The sequence below is a fragment of the Pseudopodoces humilis genome, chromosome 3 (genome assembly GCF_049639895.1).
Source record: "Pseudopodoces humilis isolate 2021_Gansu_Grassland_sample_001 chromosome 3, ASM4963989v1, whole genome shotgun sequence".
NCBI classification, from domain to species: Eukaryota; Metazoa; Chordata; class Aves; order Passeriformes; family Paridae; genus Pseudopodoces; species Pseudopodoces humilis.
This window is the reverse complement of record NC_142202.1, coordinates 51,151,414-51,170,736: the sequence shown is the minus strand read 5'-3', so window position 1 is coordinate 51,170,736 and position 19,323 is coordinate 51,151,414. Positions and strand designations below refer to the sequence as shown.

General features: G+C 35.8%; 1 protein-coding gene across 5 annotated transcripts in view; it reads left to right on the top strand.

Moving 5' to 3' along the window:
* REPS1 (RALBP1 associated Eps domain containing 1) overlaps positions 1-15,808 on the top strand; it is a 63,875-nt gene extending 48,067 nt beyond the window's left edge. For 3 of the 5 annotated variants that reach the window (XM_014263448.2, XM_005518457.3, XM_005518455.3), the window contains 10 exons: positions 976-1,063; positions 1,862-1,963; positions 4,130-4,202; positions 6,433-6,551; positions 7,299-7,363; positions 8,388-8,573; positions 9,764-9,859; positions 10,454-10,602; positions 11,261-11,366; positions 12,406-15,808. In XM_014263448.2, coding sequence (XP_014118923.1) covers positions 976-1,063; positions 1,862-1,963; positions 4,130-4,202; positions 6,433-6,551; positions 7,299-7,363; positions 8,388-8,573; positions 9,764-9,859; positions 10,454-10,602; positions 11,261-11,366; positions 12,406-12,474 — 1,053 coding nt within the window. In that variant the 3' untranslated portion in view covers positions 12,475-15,808. The remainder of the gene's footprint in view (positions 1-975; positions 1,064-1,861; positions 1,964-4,129; positions 4,203-6,432; positions 6,552-7,298; positions 7,364-8,387; positions 8,574-9,763; positions 9,860-10,453; positions 10,603-11,260; positions 11,367-12,405) is intronic. The other 2 variants (XM_005518456.3, XM_014263450.2) reach the window with 2 other exon arrangements.
* The last annotated feature ends 3,515 nt before the right edge of the window (positions 15,809-19,323 follow it).

The window sequence follows — 19,323 nt, the reverse complement described above, 5'->3', positions numbered from 1 at the left end:
TTTAAAGTGGTAACAATTCCTAAAAGCTTCCTGCAAAGAGAATGTTTGAGCCAGGACTAGTAAGTGGTTTTGCTTGCAACAAGGGTAGTGCAAGTTATTGAAATAGTTTCAGAAAGTACCAATATATTACATCTAGTGAAATTGATTTACTTGAGTAGTCAGAACAGATTAAATTTGTGATACGAAGGTAGTTTTGAAACTTCTTGTTATTTCTAGGATAGAACATAATATAATCTGGGGTGTTCTTGTGCTGTCATTGCCTCACCCATTTGTATATTCTGAATATGGATGACAGTAAAAAATCTCAGGCAGCCATGTCCATATTTTTAGGCTGCTTCTGAGTTTTGAGATTATTTTTTAAGCTGTCTGCAGTCAGTCTCCAAACCAAATGGAAAGGATTGTCTATAAAGTACTTTAAATGGAGCCCCTTGTCCGAACAACTAATGCCTAAGCATAAGGCCAATGTCTGTCTAGAGTTATATTCCATAAGGCTTATTATACTGAAGCATAGAAGATTTTTGTTATTTTAAAGACTCCAGAAAATATCTGAAATTACTACAAAGCACCTATTTCGTTGAGCATTACTTATACTATTTAGAGATGCCTTTTTTTTTTGAGGCATTATAAGTAAAGCTAAGGAGTCAGGGTTTAAAGTGTAATTTATTTTTTTTTTTGGAGATGTGCTCAAAGGACCATATGTCTGATACGCCAGAAATGGTGGAAAGCTGGTAAAAGTCAGGTCTTTCTTGCAGTTATCTATAGAAACATATTATATTGCCCTTTTAAGTGGCTAAGTTAACATTACAGAGACTACAGCTTAGAGAACTTTGGTTTTTTGGGTATATTCAATTCCCTGGCACTGTGCAAAAAACTAAATCTACAAAATTTTGTGTAGAATCAACATTGCACATGGTGTCAGAGACTCTTTTAAGAGTGATTTAAACTAGGTTAACATAACTGTGATCTCTTCCACAGGACACTGCAATTGTGCACCCAGTTCCTATAAGAATGACTCCAAGCAAAATCCACATGCAGGAAATGGAGCTTAAAAGAAGTGGAAGTGGTAGGATATTTTCTCTTGCTAATTTGGAAAGTTTTGTACAGTTAGAGTTGGCCTTACTTTCTTGAACATACTTTTTTTCCTTCACCAAGGATGAATAAATGTGGAGTTGTAACGAGCATCATTACTGAGTTAAGAATTGCTGTTCAGATAAGTGCAGAGCTTGAATTGGCCATTTGCTATAGTGAGGATTTTACCATCTCTAGCAGAATGGTTCTTGGAGAGTAGTTCGGGAGCATCTTGGTAAAGATTGGATTTGGGCCTGCAAGTGAATGTCTGGATTTCCTTGTTAAACACTGAAGGAAACCGGACATGGAGGTCATAACCTGCATTCATAAAGCAGGTTCTGTTCTTCTGTGGTCAGAAATACTGCATTTATTGTTTTAAAATTTGAAAGCATTTGGGAATATTGGCAGGTTTTTTTTAATACTGTGGTCAATAATAAGTAAGGTGGTTTGATAAATTTTCTTAAAGGAATAGAGGGGGTCTTAGTTTTCAGTAGTGTGTCAGTGTTTCCTAAAATCATGGAACTCATGCAGAGTCTTCAGCATAGGATAATAAATAGTATTGACAACATATTTCTTTTAAAATTTCTTTGGCCTTATAAATAGCTGAAAATTCACAGCTCTTAATGCTGAAAAACTGGTGTTTTACATTGTAATAGTGTTATTTCTGAGTTAAAATACACCAATTTTAATATTGACTGCAGCAGTTAGGTAAGGGCAGAAAACCAATGTAAAGTGCCAGAAATAAAGGCTAGTTTGAAGAAGTTTATTTATCTAGATTTGTTTCTCCATCTAGATCATGCTAACCCTACTAGTCCACTACTTGTGAAACCATCAGATCTCCCAGAAGAAAATAAAATGGGTTCATCTGTAAAATTTACATCTGGAAATACAGTTAGTAAGTATCAAAGTGCTTTCTGATATCATTTTTTACATTACACAAAATGTAGATCTGATATATCCCTCAGTGAATGAAAACTGGCTGGATAGTAGGAGCTCTTAAATGAGACAAACTTGTCCTAAGAACAGAAACATCTCTGATACAAAGTATGTATTAGAAACAGTAATTAATAAAGTTCTACTGATGTCACTGAAATTGTTATCCTACCCAATGTGCTCAGGAAAGTTCATTTTTGTCAGCTCTTTTCCATCTTCCTCTTTTTGACTCCTAGAATGAAAAATTCAATGTACATAAAGTGGAATTCACTAAGTAGCATTTGATTGATCTTCCTCAGAACCATGTAACATATTTTCTAAAGAGTGAAAATGTGTTGACCACAAAATTTCCAGGCAATTTTCACCTGGTTTAGCTACTAAGAAAATGCAACAGACTCCATTTTTAGTGGAACAGCTCTTCAACTGTTTATTTCCTTCTAATAGCCTTTTCATTTTCCAATATGCCCTGTGTCCAAAGCATATTGCATTTTTTTGATTTGGTTTGATCACTTCTCTAATATTGAGAGAGGTCCAACATTATATGTAGGCTGAATGAATCTCTGGAGTCTTTCTGAGAGTCTCTTTTTGTTTTCTTCAAGTTGGGAAGTTTTCTTCAGTAAAAATAAAATTTCAAGAACTCACTATTTAAAATCCTTTGTAATATTAAGACCAGAAGTATTTTGACTGGTTTGTAATACAGGAGGAATTCAGAAAGTACCATCTTGCAATGTGTTTTGCTTTTCTCGTGAACTCTGTTTCAGTGGCACTCTTCATTCTTACCGATGTCCTGACCATGTCTGAGTTTTACTTTTTAAGTAGAGTTCTGTTTTTACTAAGAAGTTTTCTGATGCAAAAGAAAGAATGAGCAGAGATTTTTTAATGTGGAACTACTACTGTATGCAGGATCTAAGTTCAAGAGCCTTTTGGTGCTCCCTTTTCCTTATCTGAGTGTAGCTTTATCTTTGATAAAGTGTTTTTCCCTCAGATGAAGAAGATAGTGAAATAAAACAAATCACACTGTAGTGTAAGATATAAGCACTGTGTAGTACCTGCAGTGTTAAGGAGAAAAGGTATAAAAAATGTAACAGGTTAACAATGTGCCTTGCTGATCAGGAAAGTCATCTCTGCAGGATTTTTATTTCTGAGATCTGCTTGATGTGTCTTACCACTTTTCAAAACTCCAGTGTCCTAGGTGATTAAAGTAATCCTTTGAGAGCAGGTAATTCAGAAGAATCTTGGTGGTTTTGAGTAGAATTTTCCTCTTCACTGGTAACAAATCATCTGAGTTCCTTTGCTCCAGTGACTTCCACCTTGAACTTTGATTTACCTGGTGCTCTAGAATAATCCCCTGTGATAAATTATTCTGAGGTCAAATTTTCTATACATTTATTCCATATAAATCTTGTGATTTTTGTGAGGCTCCTCATTTCTGGGGAAGAAACCCTCAAGCTTTGCAGTTTTTAAGGGTAAGGGTGTCTTTAAGAATCTGTCTATGATGCTTTAATAGCATCTTTCATTTCTGTAGGTTTCCTTAATCAAATGCTGAAAGTTTTAAAAAAGATTCAGTCTAAAACAAAGTTTACCATCAGCCTTGGTGGTACAGAAGTTACAATAAGTAGCAAAGTGACTGTGTTCATCTGTGTACTGTGCATACCCTTTCCTTTTTCTGATTTCTAAGGTTGATGACAATCCTTCAGCACTTCTAAAATTAGGCATGTCCTACCCCTTGCTTTTTTTAGCTTGGATGTCCCTTACTCTTCACAAGATTGTTGAAGTGATAGAATATCAGGTGTTTAAAAATTACTGTTTATAAAACTTAAGTTTTGTATTTTAAATACAACATTACTGTCATTGTTTATTCTTCAGTTCATGCCACTAGTAACCAACAACTGATAGTGTTGGGTGAGTGAAGTTGGAGTGAAGTGAGTTGAATTTGTATTAAATCCCTCAATTATTCAGACTCGATAATTTTGAACCCTAACCAGCTTATACCTTACAGGGAAGCAATACATGGACATACTTTTTTTTTTAACAAAAGAAATTGGATAGTTGAAATTATTTGTTACTTCTGTCTGTTAGAGTATGCTAATGATGCAAAGCAATATGAAACTGTACTTTCTTTTCCCAGCAGATGGTTACAGCAGTTCGGACTCTTACACCTCAGATCCAGAGCAAATTGGAAATGCTGTAACACGGCAACGGTCAGTAGAGTAGCAACTGAAAAAACACAAGTAAAAGGTGTTTAAAGAAGCCTATTCTCAGCTCCTGGCTATTTGACAACTAGCTTATAAAATGGTGGCAAAATAGATTCCTAACTTTAACACTCAGGAATCCAGAAGCAGTCTGTTTTCTAATGCATTAACAATGTATTTTGCTTTTGTTAGTGTGTAAAGTGAAAATTAAAATAGGAAAGCTGTCTAAAAATTTGTTTGAGATTGGCCAGTCAAGTGTTCCATGTGAAGCTCCATGTTCAGTTGGAATCTTAATACCTTCCCCTTAAACACAAGGGAATGTAAGCACATGAGACCAGGCTGTTACTTGAAAGCAATTTTTTGTATTTTTAAAAATACCCATTAGGCATTATTGGAGAAGAACCTTATGACACCATAGCCTAAAAGAAGAATTTAGCACAAATTAGGAATGCCGTGGCAGTAATGCAATCTCTTTTAATAGTGGACTTATATAGAATAAAGGGCAGTCATAGGCCCAGTGTAAATTAAGGGATTGGAGAAAGCTATGCAAGCACAAAACCAACAATTGCATAATTTCACTCAAGAGAATGTGCTGTACTAGCTGGTGCTAATTGTTCCCGTTAAATCTGCCTGAATAGGATTAAAACCAGCTACGCCTTTAACCATCTTACAATCAGTTTCAGAGGTAAGTTTCAAAACAAAAATAGAGTGACTTCAGTAACAAAGAAAGATTTCCATTTGCCTGTCAGTACAGCAACTTGAAAGATTCTTTCCTCTATTGTTACTTAATGGAAAATGTGATTCTGTCGTGCTTTTATGTATGTTTTTGCACTATCGACATGATGATTTCAACATGTTCTTTTACTCTTTGACTTTAGGTTAGGTTCTCTTGCTGAACTGGTGTAGATGAGTGAAGCTTTCTGATAAGTTCCCACATCATGGCACAGGGAGCTTCTGTCCTTACCTGGTAGTTGTGGCAGTATGCACACAGAAAATTTATTGTCCCACTTACTCTTTTACTTCCTTCCACTGGCATATCTTCTAGCAATTGGAATTTTGTATAGAGATTACATTGGCCTTAATCCTACCATTAGTCAAGACAACTTTTATGTATTTTCAAAAAGCAAAAACTGACAAGGCTGTGTCAGATCATGATACTGCAGAATTCTCCTTAAAATATTTTTTTCCATTTTTAATTCTTCTTGTGGTTTTTTGATTATACTAGCTGGAGGGATGACCCAAGGAGTCAGTATAATTAGATTTTAATTTCATCAGCTGGAGAGTTACAGTGTTAAAGAAGCATTGCCATAGAGAATTTATTAAGAAAACAAACTTTTCTATTGTGATAACTCAGTTTTCTGTCTGGACTTAAGCATTTGGGAATTCCAGGTTTTCTGTGAAACTTGGGTACCCTTTACCTCTCCAAGCTGACATCTTAGGATAGTTATAGAAGAATGTTGCAGAGGTCAGTCATAGAAAAGATTTCATCACGAGTTGAATAAAAAAGCAGCTGTATTCATGTCAGTGATTCAGTAAATTTGTCCTGTTCAAATTAGACAAATTAGGAAGCTTCTGCAAACTGAAGTTTTAAAAAGTTCTATATTCAATAAATCTCACTTAAATGGCACTTAGTGCAGTAATTGATCCTTCTGTCCTTTCTGCATGTGCTCTCCATGAATTTGCAACAGGTATCCACTAGATGGTGATCCTACCTAAGGATGAGTCAAAATTTCTGAAGATTCTGCCAAGTGTATAGATTTGGAAGATTTCAGTCAGAGAATTCAATTGCTATCTCATAAACTGAGATACTTCTTGAGCTCAGTATGCGCAGAGACAGGCCCAACAAAAACCCCATATTCTTCTTTAATGAAACAGGATGTTGACTGCATCTTAAAAATTATAGTGACTACCATCTGAATGGAATTACCATATTTAGCATTCTCTGTTCCTGAACTATCATTGTTTGGGGTATGCATCAAGCTCTTGGTTTCACAAAGATGAATTACATGTGATAATTTTAGAATAATTTGAATAAGGGATATTTAAGTAAATGAAAATACAAAAACAATTGTAAAATCAAAGAATACTGGAAGTTTAATTTGGCAATCTTGAAAATCAATGGCAATCAGGAGTTTTTACCTCTGTCAAACTTTTTTTTAATTGCATGCTTTGAAGAACTTTTGATTTTAGTTCTGTTGTAGCCACCTAAAATCACTACAGAAGCTTATGTGTTTTGCAGATCACATTCAGGAACATCTCCAGATAACACTGCACCACCACCACCCCCTCCAAGGCCTCATGCTTCTCATTCTCGGTCGTCATCTTTAGATATGAACAGATCCTTTTCAGTTACCCCAGGTACAAATATGCTGTGTTCTGAGTGTGTATTATTTTTCAGCACAGGTATTCCTGAAGCAGACAGTGCTTTTTTTCTATGAGGAATGATTTAGAATGTTGGTTTATAAAGCACCACTTTCGAGTAAAAGAAGTCGCAAATGTCCTTCTTACTGTATTGTTTGTATTAAAATTTATATTGCACTTTACTTAATTAGCTAATTTAAAAGTCAGTTCTGAATTCTGGCATTGTAGTTTTTTGGATGAATGTGGGAAGCAAAGTCAGGAAAGAATATTCTGGCTGTATACCCATCTCCAATGAATTGCCTCTGCCAGTAAATTTTCAAGGGGAGTATTTTTTAATGTATTAAAGATGGGTTAGTATTTGACTTCAGAGGAAACGATTAAAGGTCACTTCCGCTGTTCTGCTTAAGGAGTTTTATCGGACTTCTGACTTGTCATTACTTTTAAATTGAGGATCACAAAGGATTTAATAGTACTAAGAGCTTAGAATGAGGGCAAAAAACCCCCCAAAGACCAGGATACTAGAACCAGTAGAGTATGACCATGTCTATACAAGATCCATGTTCTGATTAATCCTGTTTTTTTCTGTTTGCCAGTTTGAAAGGAGGTGACACTAGAATTATGAGCCCAAATATGACAGGTTAATATGTGGCAAAATGGTTTCTTCATGTTGACAGTTAAGAAAATTTGGTATCACTGTAATGTACAAAGTAACAATCTTGGCCAAATGTGGTGTGTCTTTTACAGGACAGCAACAGGCTGGAGTTGTTGCCTATCCCCCTGCAGTGCCTCCAAGACCACAGCCTTCACAGGTGATGTCGCTTCTGAAAAATCATATTCTAACTCAGTGCATTATTTTTATATAACTGAATTTTAATATATCTCTACAATGAGTCCTATTCTTGATATATTTTTGAAAGCCCCGGGATGTGAATGCAAAACCTAGATTATAGCCAAATGCTAGTATTTCCTGAACAAAAAATGCTTCTAGTCGAACCATGGGTAGGGGATTAAGGTAGATATTGAGGACGAATGAATGGCTCTGGAGCTCTGAATTGTGGGAAAGAAAGAAAAGTTATCCTTTCACATTTCATTATCTATTCCTGTAGAGTCCATAGGCCATAACAAAGACTGTGAGAGCCATTTTCCAGTTTTGCAAAATAAGGGTTTGTCTTCCATTTGTCTGGTACAGGGTAGAGCTTTACATAATATGTCTGCTCCTAAAAGGAGTGATTCCACTTCTTCACTTGGCACAGATTTGCTGATCTTTTCAGTTGCAGTCTGAGTGATACCACTTAGCTGATTTGGTAGAATGCACATCTTGAAAAAGTTTTTTCATTGTCTCAGCCAGCTGAATCCTTCAACTGCGCAGATCTGACATGGGATAGATAAAATTGCTTTTCAGTTGTTTCTCACCAGTAGCTACTTGTTACAATCTGAGTTACCAGCAATTGGAGTCAGTCAGTGATTCAGAAATTATCTGAAGGGATGACAGGAGTGTACAAGGACAGACTTATTTCACACAGTGATTATGTAAGCATGTTTCCCTATGAAACTAGACTAAAAGTCTTCATCAGGGCCCCAGAGCCCAAGTGTCTCTGTCACAGCAGAAATATCTATTGTTCAGTGAGTCTAGCTAGTGCTACATTACATCCCTCTTTGGTCTTATTCCCTAGATAATAGCATATCTGAACTTCCTTTCCCTGAAATATTTCTGCATTCATGTCTTGCATGAGATGCACGTTGTCCTACTGATAGGAAATAAATTTTTGTCCACTAAAAAGGCAAATAATCCTTAACATTCTGTCCCTTGATATTTTTGTTATTTTATTGCAGGGCACAGGTCCTCATGTGCATCGCTCAGTGGATGCTGATGGCCTAATAGCTCATACCAGTACCTCACCTCAACAAATACCAGAGCAGCCAAATTTTGCAGACTTCAGCCAGTTTGAGGCATTTGCTGTTTCAGGTGTGAACAAAGAGGAAGAAGATGAAATTGAAACGCACCCAGAAGTCTTGCAGGTGAGCAGAAAGGAAGATCTTGTCAATTGTTTTAATACCACCAACAGTTATGAGACTTGGTTAAAACCTATTTCTGCTGTTCTCCGTCAGTGGTGTGTTGTTAGTTGGGATTTTTTTGTTCTGTTTTGTTTTTTTATGATGTCTCAATCCATTGCTAGAAAGCAATGACATTGTGCACGGCTGCACTTATTTAGTAATTGCCAAACACCTAGGCAGAAGGAATTCTTTTTGTCTCAGCTCTTGATTGTTATTTAAAAGATTTTTATGCTTATTAGCATACATGGGCACAAACATAATTGTGTTGGTGCATTTGAGACTTAGCACAAGCAAAACCTTTCTTCTACTCATTCTTGCCAGCCTTCCAAAAGACTTGCTGGTAATTTTTAAATCATGTCTTAAAGACATGCCTTAATAAAAGAGATGCCTGTCATGTATTGTAAACATCTGCTAAAATTCCATTAATTTGCTTTTATTCAAAGTCATCAGAGAAACAGCTAAAGTGAATAGAGCTCTGGCATCCTTTTGTCATTAAATATGTTTACAAAAACTTGTTTCCTACTAGACATAGGACTTGAAAGTTTGGAAGCCTTAGTATTAATGTCGTAGCTAGCTGCTATTGTAGAAACTACTTCATGTTCTCCTTTGATAATTTGTAGCTCTTATCCAGATTATAAATTCTCTGGGACACTCCTGCATCCTCACTTGCAAAAGTTCCTATGGTGCTTTAAAGTTCTCTCAGCTGTCAGCAGCATGCTCTTCACTTGTTCAGGAAGGGCCCATCTGAGCACTCTCCATGTACCTCATTGCAAAACCAGCTATGGTAGCCACTGGAAACTGCTTACGTTTAGCTTGCTGATTGTTTTACACTGAGGTGGATGGGGAACAGTCACATTGTGTTCCACTGGAGGGATTAACCTCTGGCAGTGGTACCGTAGGTACTACCGTAGGTAGTGGTGGTACCGTAATAGCAGGAACAGCTACAGCAGTTTGTGATCAGGCCAGAGTCTCTTTTGTGCTGTACAGTGCCTCATGACATTGGACTTGTGTTTCTAAATGAGAAGTGAACTAGAATTTTAGGTGTTAACTGTATTCGTGTGGCAGAACACAGCATACTTGGTTTTATCCCAGTTGTTGCCAAATGAAGTATATGTTAAGAAGTAGATTTCTAAATGCATTTTATGTTCCTTTAGGTTGAGAAGCCCTCTGATTCTGCAAGTTCTCTTAGAGTTGCCAAAGCAGATGGAAGAGTTGAAGACAAAGCACCTGCAAATGTCCCCAGTAGTGCGGTATGCAAAGCACCCTTGGAACAAAGCACAGTTGTCTGATGTAGATAAAATTGAATGTTTGTTTTGATTTGCAGCAGCAGCTTACTAAGTGTCCTCTGGTTTTCTTAGACCTGGTAGGTGCTTTGAATAGGCATGTGTATGGTGAATTTTTGCAGCAGCAGATGATGATTAAATTTTCTTGAGACAGCAGAAAAGATACTTAAGAGTTTTCAAATTTCTGAAACAAATCAAACTGTTAAGGGCAGAATTTGAGTAAAAGTAGCTTTTTATTTGGTTTCAGACATATAATTACTGGGGGGAAGTGTGCTCTGCGTTGCTGTGTGTTTACAGTATGCTGTTGTACTGTGGTGTTTCTTCTTGCACAGTTCTTTGTCAGTGTGTAGCAACTTACTAGCTTTTCACCACATGGTAGGATTTAGTACTTCAGGTTTTTTCCAGACCAAATGAGAATGCAGCTAGATGTCCAGCAGAAAATACTTGATGGGTTGTAAATTCAGTTGCCTCAGTAACTGAACTGAATATGAATCACAAGCTACCAAGTTATAATCCAAATGTTAGTTCCAGAGAATTAATAGGCTGTGTTTTCCTCTTCAGGGTAAAGGCACTACCCCACTTGCTCCACCACCGAAGCCTATTCGTAGAAGATTAAAATCAGAAGATGAGCTAAGACCTGAAGCTGAGGAGCATACACAGAAAACAGGTGTCATAGCTGCTGTTCTTGCTTCACAGCCATCTATTCCTAGGTAACCCAAGAAGTATATAAATACATCTGTTACTGGAAAGTTTACATTTAAACAGCATACACACTTTCTGTTCCAGGAGTTGCAAACAATTGCAGTGTGTTTAATTTAGATTAATTCAACAATGTAAGAAGTTTTTGGGTTAAAAAAAGGTCATCCCAAAGCCTTTACTACTGGGAGACTTTTAAGAGTTTTTGAATTTTAAAGTGTGAACTCTTTAGCTTCTCCAAGGATATTGGAAATAAGTGGTGGAATTATTAAAATGTAGTGTTTAATTTAAAATGGTTGCTGTGAACAGTCCAAAATGTGCAGTCTGTGTGTCCTAGCATGAAAATAGTCTATTGCAGTAGTCACTTTGAGGTAAATGAATGTGGTTTGCTGTGTTGGGCCTTCAGAAAGTTGATAATGACAAGTTTTTAAAATGTGCTGTGTGCTCTTTGATTGAAACAAACTATGTGTGCATATATTAAATGTATGTATCTGTGTTTCCACACAAACAAATATGGTTAATCAAGCCAGACAGAAGCGGGAAAATTTAACAGTGTAACAAGTAAAAAGTTCTGAAAATAGGATTCTGCTCCCTTAAAGAAGGGGGATAATAAGTGAGATGTTCAGCTAAGTGGCAGAATCACTTATTACAGTATTTCTAACATATTCTCAGATCAGTGGGGAAAGACAAGAAGGCAATTCAGGCATCAATCAGACGTAACAAGGAAACCAACACTGTTTTGGCCAGATTGAACAGTGAACTACAGCAGCAACTAAAGGTAATTCTTTAGTCTTTGTCTGTGTAAGAGGAGAGCTTCTGAGAGCGAGATGTTAGTGATGCACAGTAACAGCCATCTCTGCAATCCAATGATAAATGTAGTAGAGGATATTCATATGAAATATTTAGCTATTCTTGTAGATCATAGAATATACCTATTTGTGGCAAGCTGTGTGAAATTACAAATCACACTTTTTCTACTACAATGCATATTTTTCAATGTATTAATTTGATTTTAGCTCCACTAAAATTTTACTTCACGTCATTAATACTAAGTTACCTGTTGTGGTCATCACATACTTTAAAAGCAGTAACAAGAAGAGCAGCTGAGGTGGTTTGTGTTCTTCTGAAGGAAAAAGCAAACCTTAAAGTCTTTAATTAATTTAATTAAGTTATTAAAGTTTAATAATTAGTGCAACATTAGTAATTTATCTGGTCAGGTATCATTGTTTTGGAGCTATCTGTAGGCATCAGCTTAATGTCTTTTGCCTGCTGTCTTTCTTACCTAAGGTATCTAATTTGAACTATCAAGATAATTTTTAAAAAATATCTTAAATGAAAACATGAATTAATAACATACTGTCTAGAATGGAAGTTGGGTCATTTGAAAAACTCAGGCCAGAATTTCACTTGTTAGTGTTTATGAGAGTCAAGGTGCATAAAATACACATAAGAGGAAAAACTGGGGAAGAAAATTGTGAGTTTCCAATATTCTTAATTCAGGTGAGAACTTACTCCCTTAACATTTTAGACTTCATTTGAAAATAGTGTTATAGTTAGGTTTGTATCTGGTTACAAATTTGGGTTTGGGTGATTTGAAAGAAAGGAAAAAATAGTAAATGGCATCAGCTTGGAGCAAAGTACTGATTTTCAATGATAAATAATTACCAGCCAACCAGTCTTCTATTCAGCTTCTGGAAGGAGTTACCAAGATTCTAGAATATAACTTAGTCCTCAGACTGAAGCAGATTTTGATCACATGAGGAAATTTTCAGTACTCATTCTCTGTGGACTGTCAGTAGAAAATCTTTCTTTCGTAGGATGTTCTTGAAGAGAGAATCTCCCTGGAAGTCCAACTGGAACAACTTCGACCCTTCTCTCACCTCTAAGCCTACTGCCGTTAACTGTGAATTTACTAATTTTGAAAGGGGTATTGGTTTCAAGGCCTATTTAAATATCCATGCATCTAGCTCAGTGCACTCTATTCTGCATTAAATGTTGTGGTTCTGTTTTGTCAATTTGTCCACTTTTGTATTTTAAGTATTTTAATTTCAGTACAGAGAGAAAAAAACAAACAAACTACTTTTTCCTTGAATGTGACACTGCCTCTCACATCTTTTTCTGTGGGCATCCGTGATCTTTGTTGGACTTCAGTTTGCAGTTTGTCGCCAAAATTTCCAACTGGATTTTTTTTTTTTTCCTGTTGAAACATCTTTGCAGATGAGGGTTGCTAATCAGTTGATTTTAACCTTTAAGCACATAAACTCTTCATTCACTATGGCATTTATTTTGTTGTACCAGAAAAGAGACAAACTACTAATCTGTCATCAGCCAATGTTACTTCCCAAGCTGCCTTTGACAATTGGAAAGTTGTTCACAATTCTAGAAAGCCTGCCTCTTTGCAATTCCCCAGCTTACTCAGGTTAGGAGAGTTCTTGCAGGCTGTTTGCCATATCAACTGGATTGAATTTTGTGATTTTTGTTGCATACATTATAGAGTATGTAACCACAGATTGCCAGGTGTTCACATTTTATCCATTCACAATCCTGATTCAGCCATATGCATAGAAACACTTATGGCACAATTGGTAGTCTATCAAACAGGTTTTCTTTAGTTCTCCCTTTTGTGAAAAAGTTGAGTGTAGGTCCCAAACATTAATTGCACATTATCTAAGCACCACCTGTAATTGCATGTCTCACATGTTACCTTTTAATAGCAGATCACATCCACCAGTCTTCACTATAACAAATTGTATTGTCAACTAATGTGTCAATACCTCTATAAACCTCTAATTCCCAGAAAAAAAAAAAAAATTATATATATTAAACAAAAAATCAAGTTTTGCTTTTTAGGAATTCTGGGGTACCTTCTGTCATCTTGTTTCCAGGCCTTACTTCTCTGGCATATAGACAGGCTTCACTATTAACAGAGTTCCTTGAGTGTATCTTGCTCTTCAGGTTGATGTACTGTATTAGGATTTGTTGTATATTGTACGATACACACATTTTGATCTCATATGTAAATTTGCATTAATTGCTGACTAACAGCAGATATTCTATTTAATGGCTTCTTCTGGCTGTGGGATCATAGATGTTTAACTGCATGGATGTATCTCTGCAGAATCAGAACTAGCAGTTGTGTGATTTTTACACCAATAAAACAGCACAATATTTTAATTTTGTTGATTCATCTTTACCTGGGAATTGAAACTCATTCAAATAAGGGGGAGGGTTTTATTGCAGGTTTGCAGGTAATTTTTTGTAATTTTGTGGCATGTACAAGAAGTGATTGATCGTAATCCTTTCGCCATTTTCTTCCCTCATTTTTACCTGTTGATCAGAAGTGATTCTCTTGGTAATCTGTGGCTATACTCCTTTTGTATCCTTCTATAAGCAAATTTAATACAAATGTAGTTTCTAAAAAGTAAATGTTAGTATTGACTTGGGTCAAATATATTTCTAGTTCTTTAGGCTTAATATCTGGTTTGATTTCCTCAGAAATTCCTTTAAAAATTAAAGATAAATCATCCTCTGTTAGGAGTCCTTAACATCACTGTCTCACTTCTGTGCATAAATGAAATTCTTTTAACATCTGCTTCCTTTCCAAAAGGATAGGTCAAGTCACATTTACCACTGGTTATGCTGTTACGGTGAAAAACAAGTGTTTCACTTTCTGGTTATCATAAACAGACTGGATAATTGGGGTGAATTTTTACTACTTTAACTATTCCAACATTTTTTCAAATGTCATGGAAGTGTTAGAAATGGTTTATGTATATAATTAAAAGCAAAATTCTCTGGTATGAATGGATGTCACAGTTGCATGAAAGATGGTAGTTTCTGTTTGCATGTAAAGGGATTAAGAAATGATAGCTAAATGGGCACAAAGGTGACATATAAATTTATATATAAAGTGCAAGACTTAGACTTCAGAAAATTATATGTGAATAGGGAAATGGGAACAAAAACCCAGCTAAAGAAATTACCCCCCCCCCCCAAAGTAAAGGAAAAAAACTTTAAAGTTGATGGACTGATCACTTCTATTATTAACTAACAAGTAGCAGGAACAGAGTGGAAAAGTTGTTCCCTTTTTTAAAAAGTGGGAAGAATGAGTCACTGCAGTTAAAGAATGTTGATCTTTTGAACCAACCATATCTTGTCCATAGTTTATTTTAAAGTTTAAAATACATTTTTAAAATAGCACTATTTTCATATTAATATTTAAGTATTAAGCCTGTGTTTATAGCAACAGGATTCTTAAATCAGAATTTAACATTTTAAGCTTAAATGTAAAAAGTCTTTTACATTCAAATGTTACATGTACATACGTATTTCTCTAACATCCATATCTTCCTAGTAGAATGACAAGTTAGTGTCTCAAGTGAAGAACTTCGGCATTCTGAACCTTTTTGTGTCTTGCCAACAAGTCTATTTTTAAGAATTTTTGTGGATTACTTTTAATGCATCATTCTGTACATTTTAAACCAGTTTTTCATTATCAGAAGACCTTCTAACTGAAAACCTACTTAATGTCTTAAGAACATCACTGCCAATGATGTTCAGAAGTTACCTCAGTAATGTAACCCAACTTTAATCCCTTATAAAATTATCTCCCTGTCTTCTCCATTTCTTTGATCTTGATCCAGCTACTTGATGCATTCTTTTTTATGAACTTAGATTGTAAGCTCTTTGGGGCAAGGAATTATGTACAGTACAAAAGAGGTGCTCTCTCTATTGCAAGTGTAAATGTAGACTACTAAATAGTATGGAGTGTGATTCATATACCCAGCTGAGATGGATGGACAGCAGCAGGCCTTTCTGAAACACCTGGAAAATGTTTCTCACTGGACTTTGTCATTGGAAGTGTGTTTCTTCTCCTTTGATTTGCGTTTCTTTTGTGTCTCCTAATAATGTGCCTCTTTCTTCATTCCACCTGCTTTGGAGTTGCTTTTTTCTCCATTCATTACCTATCTTTGGACTGCAGAGAAGATTTCCAAAATGCCAAGGTAAAAAGCTGAAAAGCCACTTTGTTTTGAGCAGTATTCAAAGTCTATCTAATGTAAACGAGTATTTTCAATTCATTTGTACTTCACATGCACCTAATTTTCCATGCAATTGTGATGAACTAGATGATCTCGTATTACTGAAAATGTCTTATGTGGGATAAACAAAGTTGAGGTTATAAAAACTTAAAACTAAAGAAAATAAATTTGGAGCATTGTTTCTTGTGTGACATGTCTCTGTCCCTTATGGATAGGGTGTGCTGTGTTTCTCTATGTTTAGAGCAGAGTTGAGAATTACTCTTCTGGTTTCAGCTGTGCAGTTTGTCTCTAAATGTCACTTTATGGGTGGCCTAGCCTTAATCACTTTCTTTCTAAAACGGTAAAAAATAGTAAATCATTGTTTCCTGACTCCCAGCTCATTCTAGTCTTAGTTTCTAGTGGAATGTAGTTTCATGAAATTGTAATGTGTTGCACACATTACTTCCAAGTTAGTAATAACAATGCAATTCTTACTCTGTGGGGAAGATGAAAAAATAACTTGTGTATTTTGAATATATTTGGATGCTTATGCAGCATGCTTGTCTTGCTGTGTATATTGATGTACCAGTCATACAGCTGTCTAGAGGAAAACACATGAAAACCAAGGATTTCATTAGCATTTAATTTTTTTTTGTTATTAGATACGTTCTCATAATAGTCTTAACAAACTAGGGATTGTATAGGGAAGATGTTAATAATGTCTATATACCAATAACCAAATAAGACAATACAGGGTTGTCCTGATAGTTAATACACAAGCAAAATATAAGCTTCATAGGAGTCTTTGAATCAATTGCTTTTGTTTGGCAGTGTGGAGGGGGGAAGTTGAATACTGCATAATTTCCTTTCTGTAAAATATTTATTTAAATTGGCAAAATGGGCTTTAAAGGTGCAATTTCTGCTTTAAAGGTAGATTGTACATTATTTGTACCTAGAGTGTATACTGATTGTACACTAGTTGTACCTGGTTGTACGCTATTAGTGTGTTTGAAAGTGATTTCACATTACTTTTTTCCAGCCTACCATTATATAGGTATTCATTGTCTTGCATTTAAAACATTTGCATTTAAAACAGCCTTTGTTTAGTTATAATACTAAAAAATTTGGAATTGTGACTCTATGAAATGGGAAATTTGTGATCTCACAGCTTAAATCCAAAGCTTTAAGAAGACTCTTTAGTACAGTTTATCACACTTCACCAGCATAATGACCTACAGAAAGCTAGATGAATTCTGTTTCATCTCTGGTAGAATATATTCTTGACACTTTTACAGATATTGATGCATTTGATCTGGAAGCAGCTGAAATTACTCTTGTTTTGACTGGTCTTGTTTATGAGAGGCCTACAAAATTAACAGAACATAAATAGTAAAAGCGATTTAAGCTGACTTTCAGTGGTATGTTGACAGAGACCCAAATTGTGGCAATAGTCCTGTTGAACCATATGTGGCTATATTGTTTCCCAGTCTGTGGAGGAGGTCACAGAGATGGGAGATGCATCATACTCTGCAGGGCATGTACACTCTTCAGTGTATCCCTTAGAGCTGCAGTGATGCCTTTTGCTTTCTGTCACTTAACCTCAGAGGTCTGACTGAATTTCATTCTTTGGCTCAAGCACGGCTGCATTTAAACTGACAGGAAAGGGGATGGTCCATGGGGTGGAACGTGTTTATTGTAAGAAACTGCATTCCAGATCAGGGCTGTCTTCTGCAAGGAGCCTGTGGTTTTTGGTATCCAACGAAAAGGCAAGTAAGGAACACTAGCATTTGAAAGATTGATTCCATATTGAGAAAATAAATTGATTTCATATTGAAAATCAATTATTTTCCTGACAGCTGGGGGAGCAGAAAGTGGAATAAGCATTACAACAGGTACTGTGAACACTTACCTAAGGGCTTCTGAAGGCCTAGCATCCCTGACTGGCTGTGTAAGACTTAGCAAGAAATTTATGTATAATAAGGAGCTTCAGCAATATATGATTTCCCTGTAGAAGTCAAAGGAAATACTTTGGGAATCCCTGTAACTTAGTTGTGTGTTTCATTAAAATGCTGTGAAATTCAGCACTCTACTAAATGCTTTTGTGCCTTATTTTGCATAGCTTGAGCTAATAGAAAGCTTGAGTTAGTCAAGGTGTGGAAATACAGTGTATTTCAAGAAAAAGAGGAAAATAATTTTGTAGGCAGTTGTGATTTCTTGTATTCTATCAGAAAATGCAGAAGTGCCGTGCCTCAAGAATGTCACTTGTTTTTTTCTGTTACATATCCTGCCTTTGGAAGAAGAGTGGTTCAGTTTATAACAAACCTTTCTTCTAGAGCTTCAATCCATTGTCTTTCACTGCTCTCATGAAGGAACTTGGTCACCTGCCTACTCATCAGAAGGAACCAAGAGATCATAGAAGAATCAAGAGGTCTTTTTGCTGTAGAAGGGTACCTAAAAGGAACATTTTCCCTGGTTTACTCTGCACTTCATCTTTCAGAATAAAGTAGCATTAAAGCAAGAACATTCCTGTGAAAAAGCAGTAATCATTCACATGTAATTTTTTTCAAAATTAGGAGGCTGGTAATTTTGATGGATTATATGGTTTTTACCATATGCTTCCACAGTGAACTTGCTGACCAAAAAAACATTAAAACACTAAAATTGATAACATCTCAGAACTTTCCATATCAAAAGTACCAATTTTGTCAGTGTTTTTAATGCTTTTTTCTTGTAGCTTTTTAGAACGTGGATTTCCTTTTAGATTTTAAAACTTTTTGCAAATACCTCTTCATGTAGATTTTTTTTCTCTTGGGGAAAAGAATTTTACATATTGATTTAAGTGGGTTTGCATCTCAACTGTCACAGCTCAAAACTGCCCTGATGTGAATTAATCCAAATTGAGTACTGTCTAAAATTGAAAGTAGATGTAATTTGGATTATAAAATAGGATTTTGGGTTTAATATTTTCATGAAGATGGCATAGATTTTTGTCCTAACATACACCTATTTTCTTTCACATATACATTGCAATTTTTAAAGTTCTGTATAAATACTTCTTGTATTAGCACTTGCTTAACTGTTAGACTGTATCTGTTCTAGTATTTTGGCTTGATGCTGCAATATTGCATTGATCAGCGTGATCAGATAATTTGCAAAGTACTCATTCATTCATTCTGGTCCCAGCCTCTCAATTTGTGAGGAATTGTTATTGGTTATTTCATGTTCAGGTTTTTGTTGGCTTAATACGATTAAAGAGCTGTAAGTTGGAGGTCTTATATAAATCTTAGTATTTCTAAATAGTGGAGAAATTATGGTATATCACAATGACTCATTTTTAAGATTCAAAATTTATATCTAACATCAACTACTAAAAACATATGGATTTATTTATTTATTTTTACTTAGGGGAGAGAGATGTACAACTCTTGTGGATGTGTGCCACAAGTCTCTTTGTAAAGCTTTATTTCAGCAAAGTTTGTTGCTGATTCAGAAATCTATAATGTTTAGTCTCATTGCAGAATGAATCCTTCCCAAAGGAGCACTCCTTATTTTCTTTGACATGTTTCCTCCTTGGGTCTTCCTGTTGGCTTCTGCTACCAGATGAGTCCCTGGGACTGCAGGTGTGCTCCAGTGTGGCCAGCACAGCTGCGAGTGGCAAAGGACCTTTGCATCTCATGCCACATCTTGCCAGGGACAAGCCTGGTACTGTCCCAATCT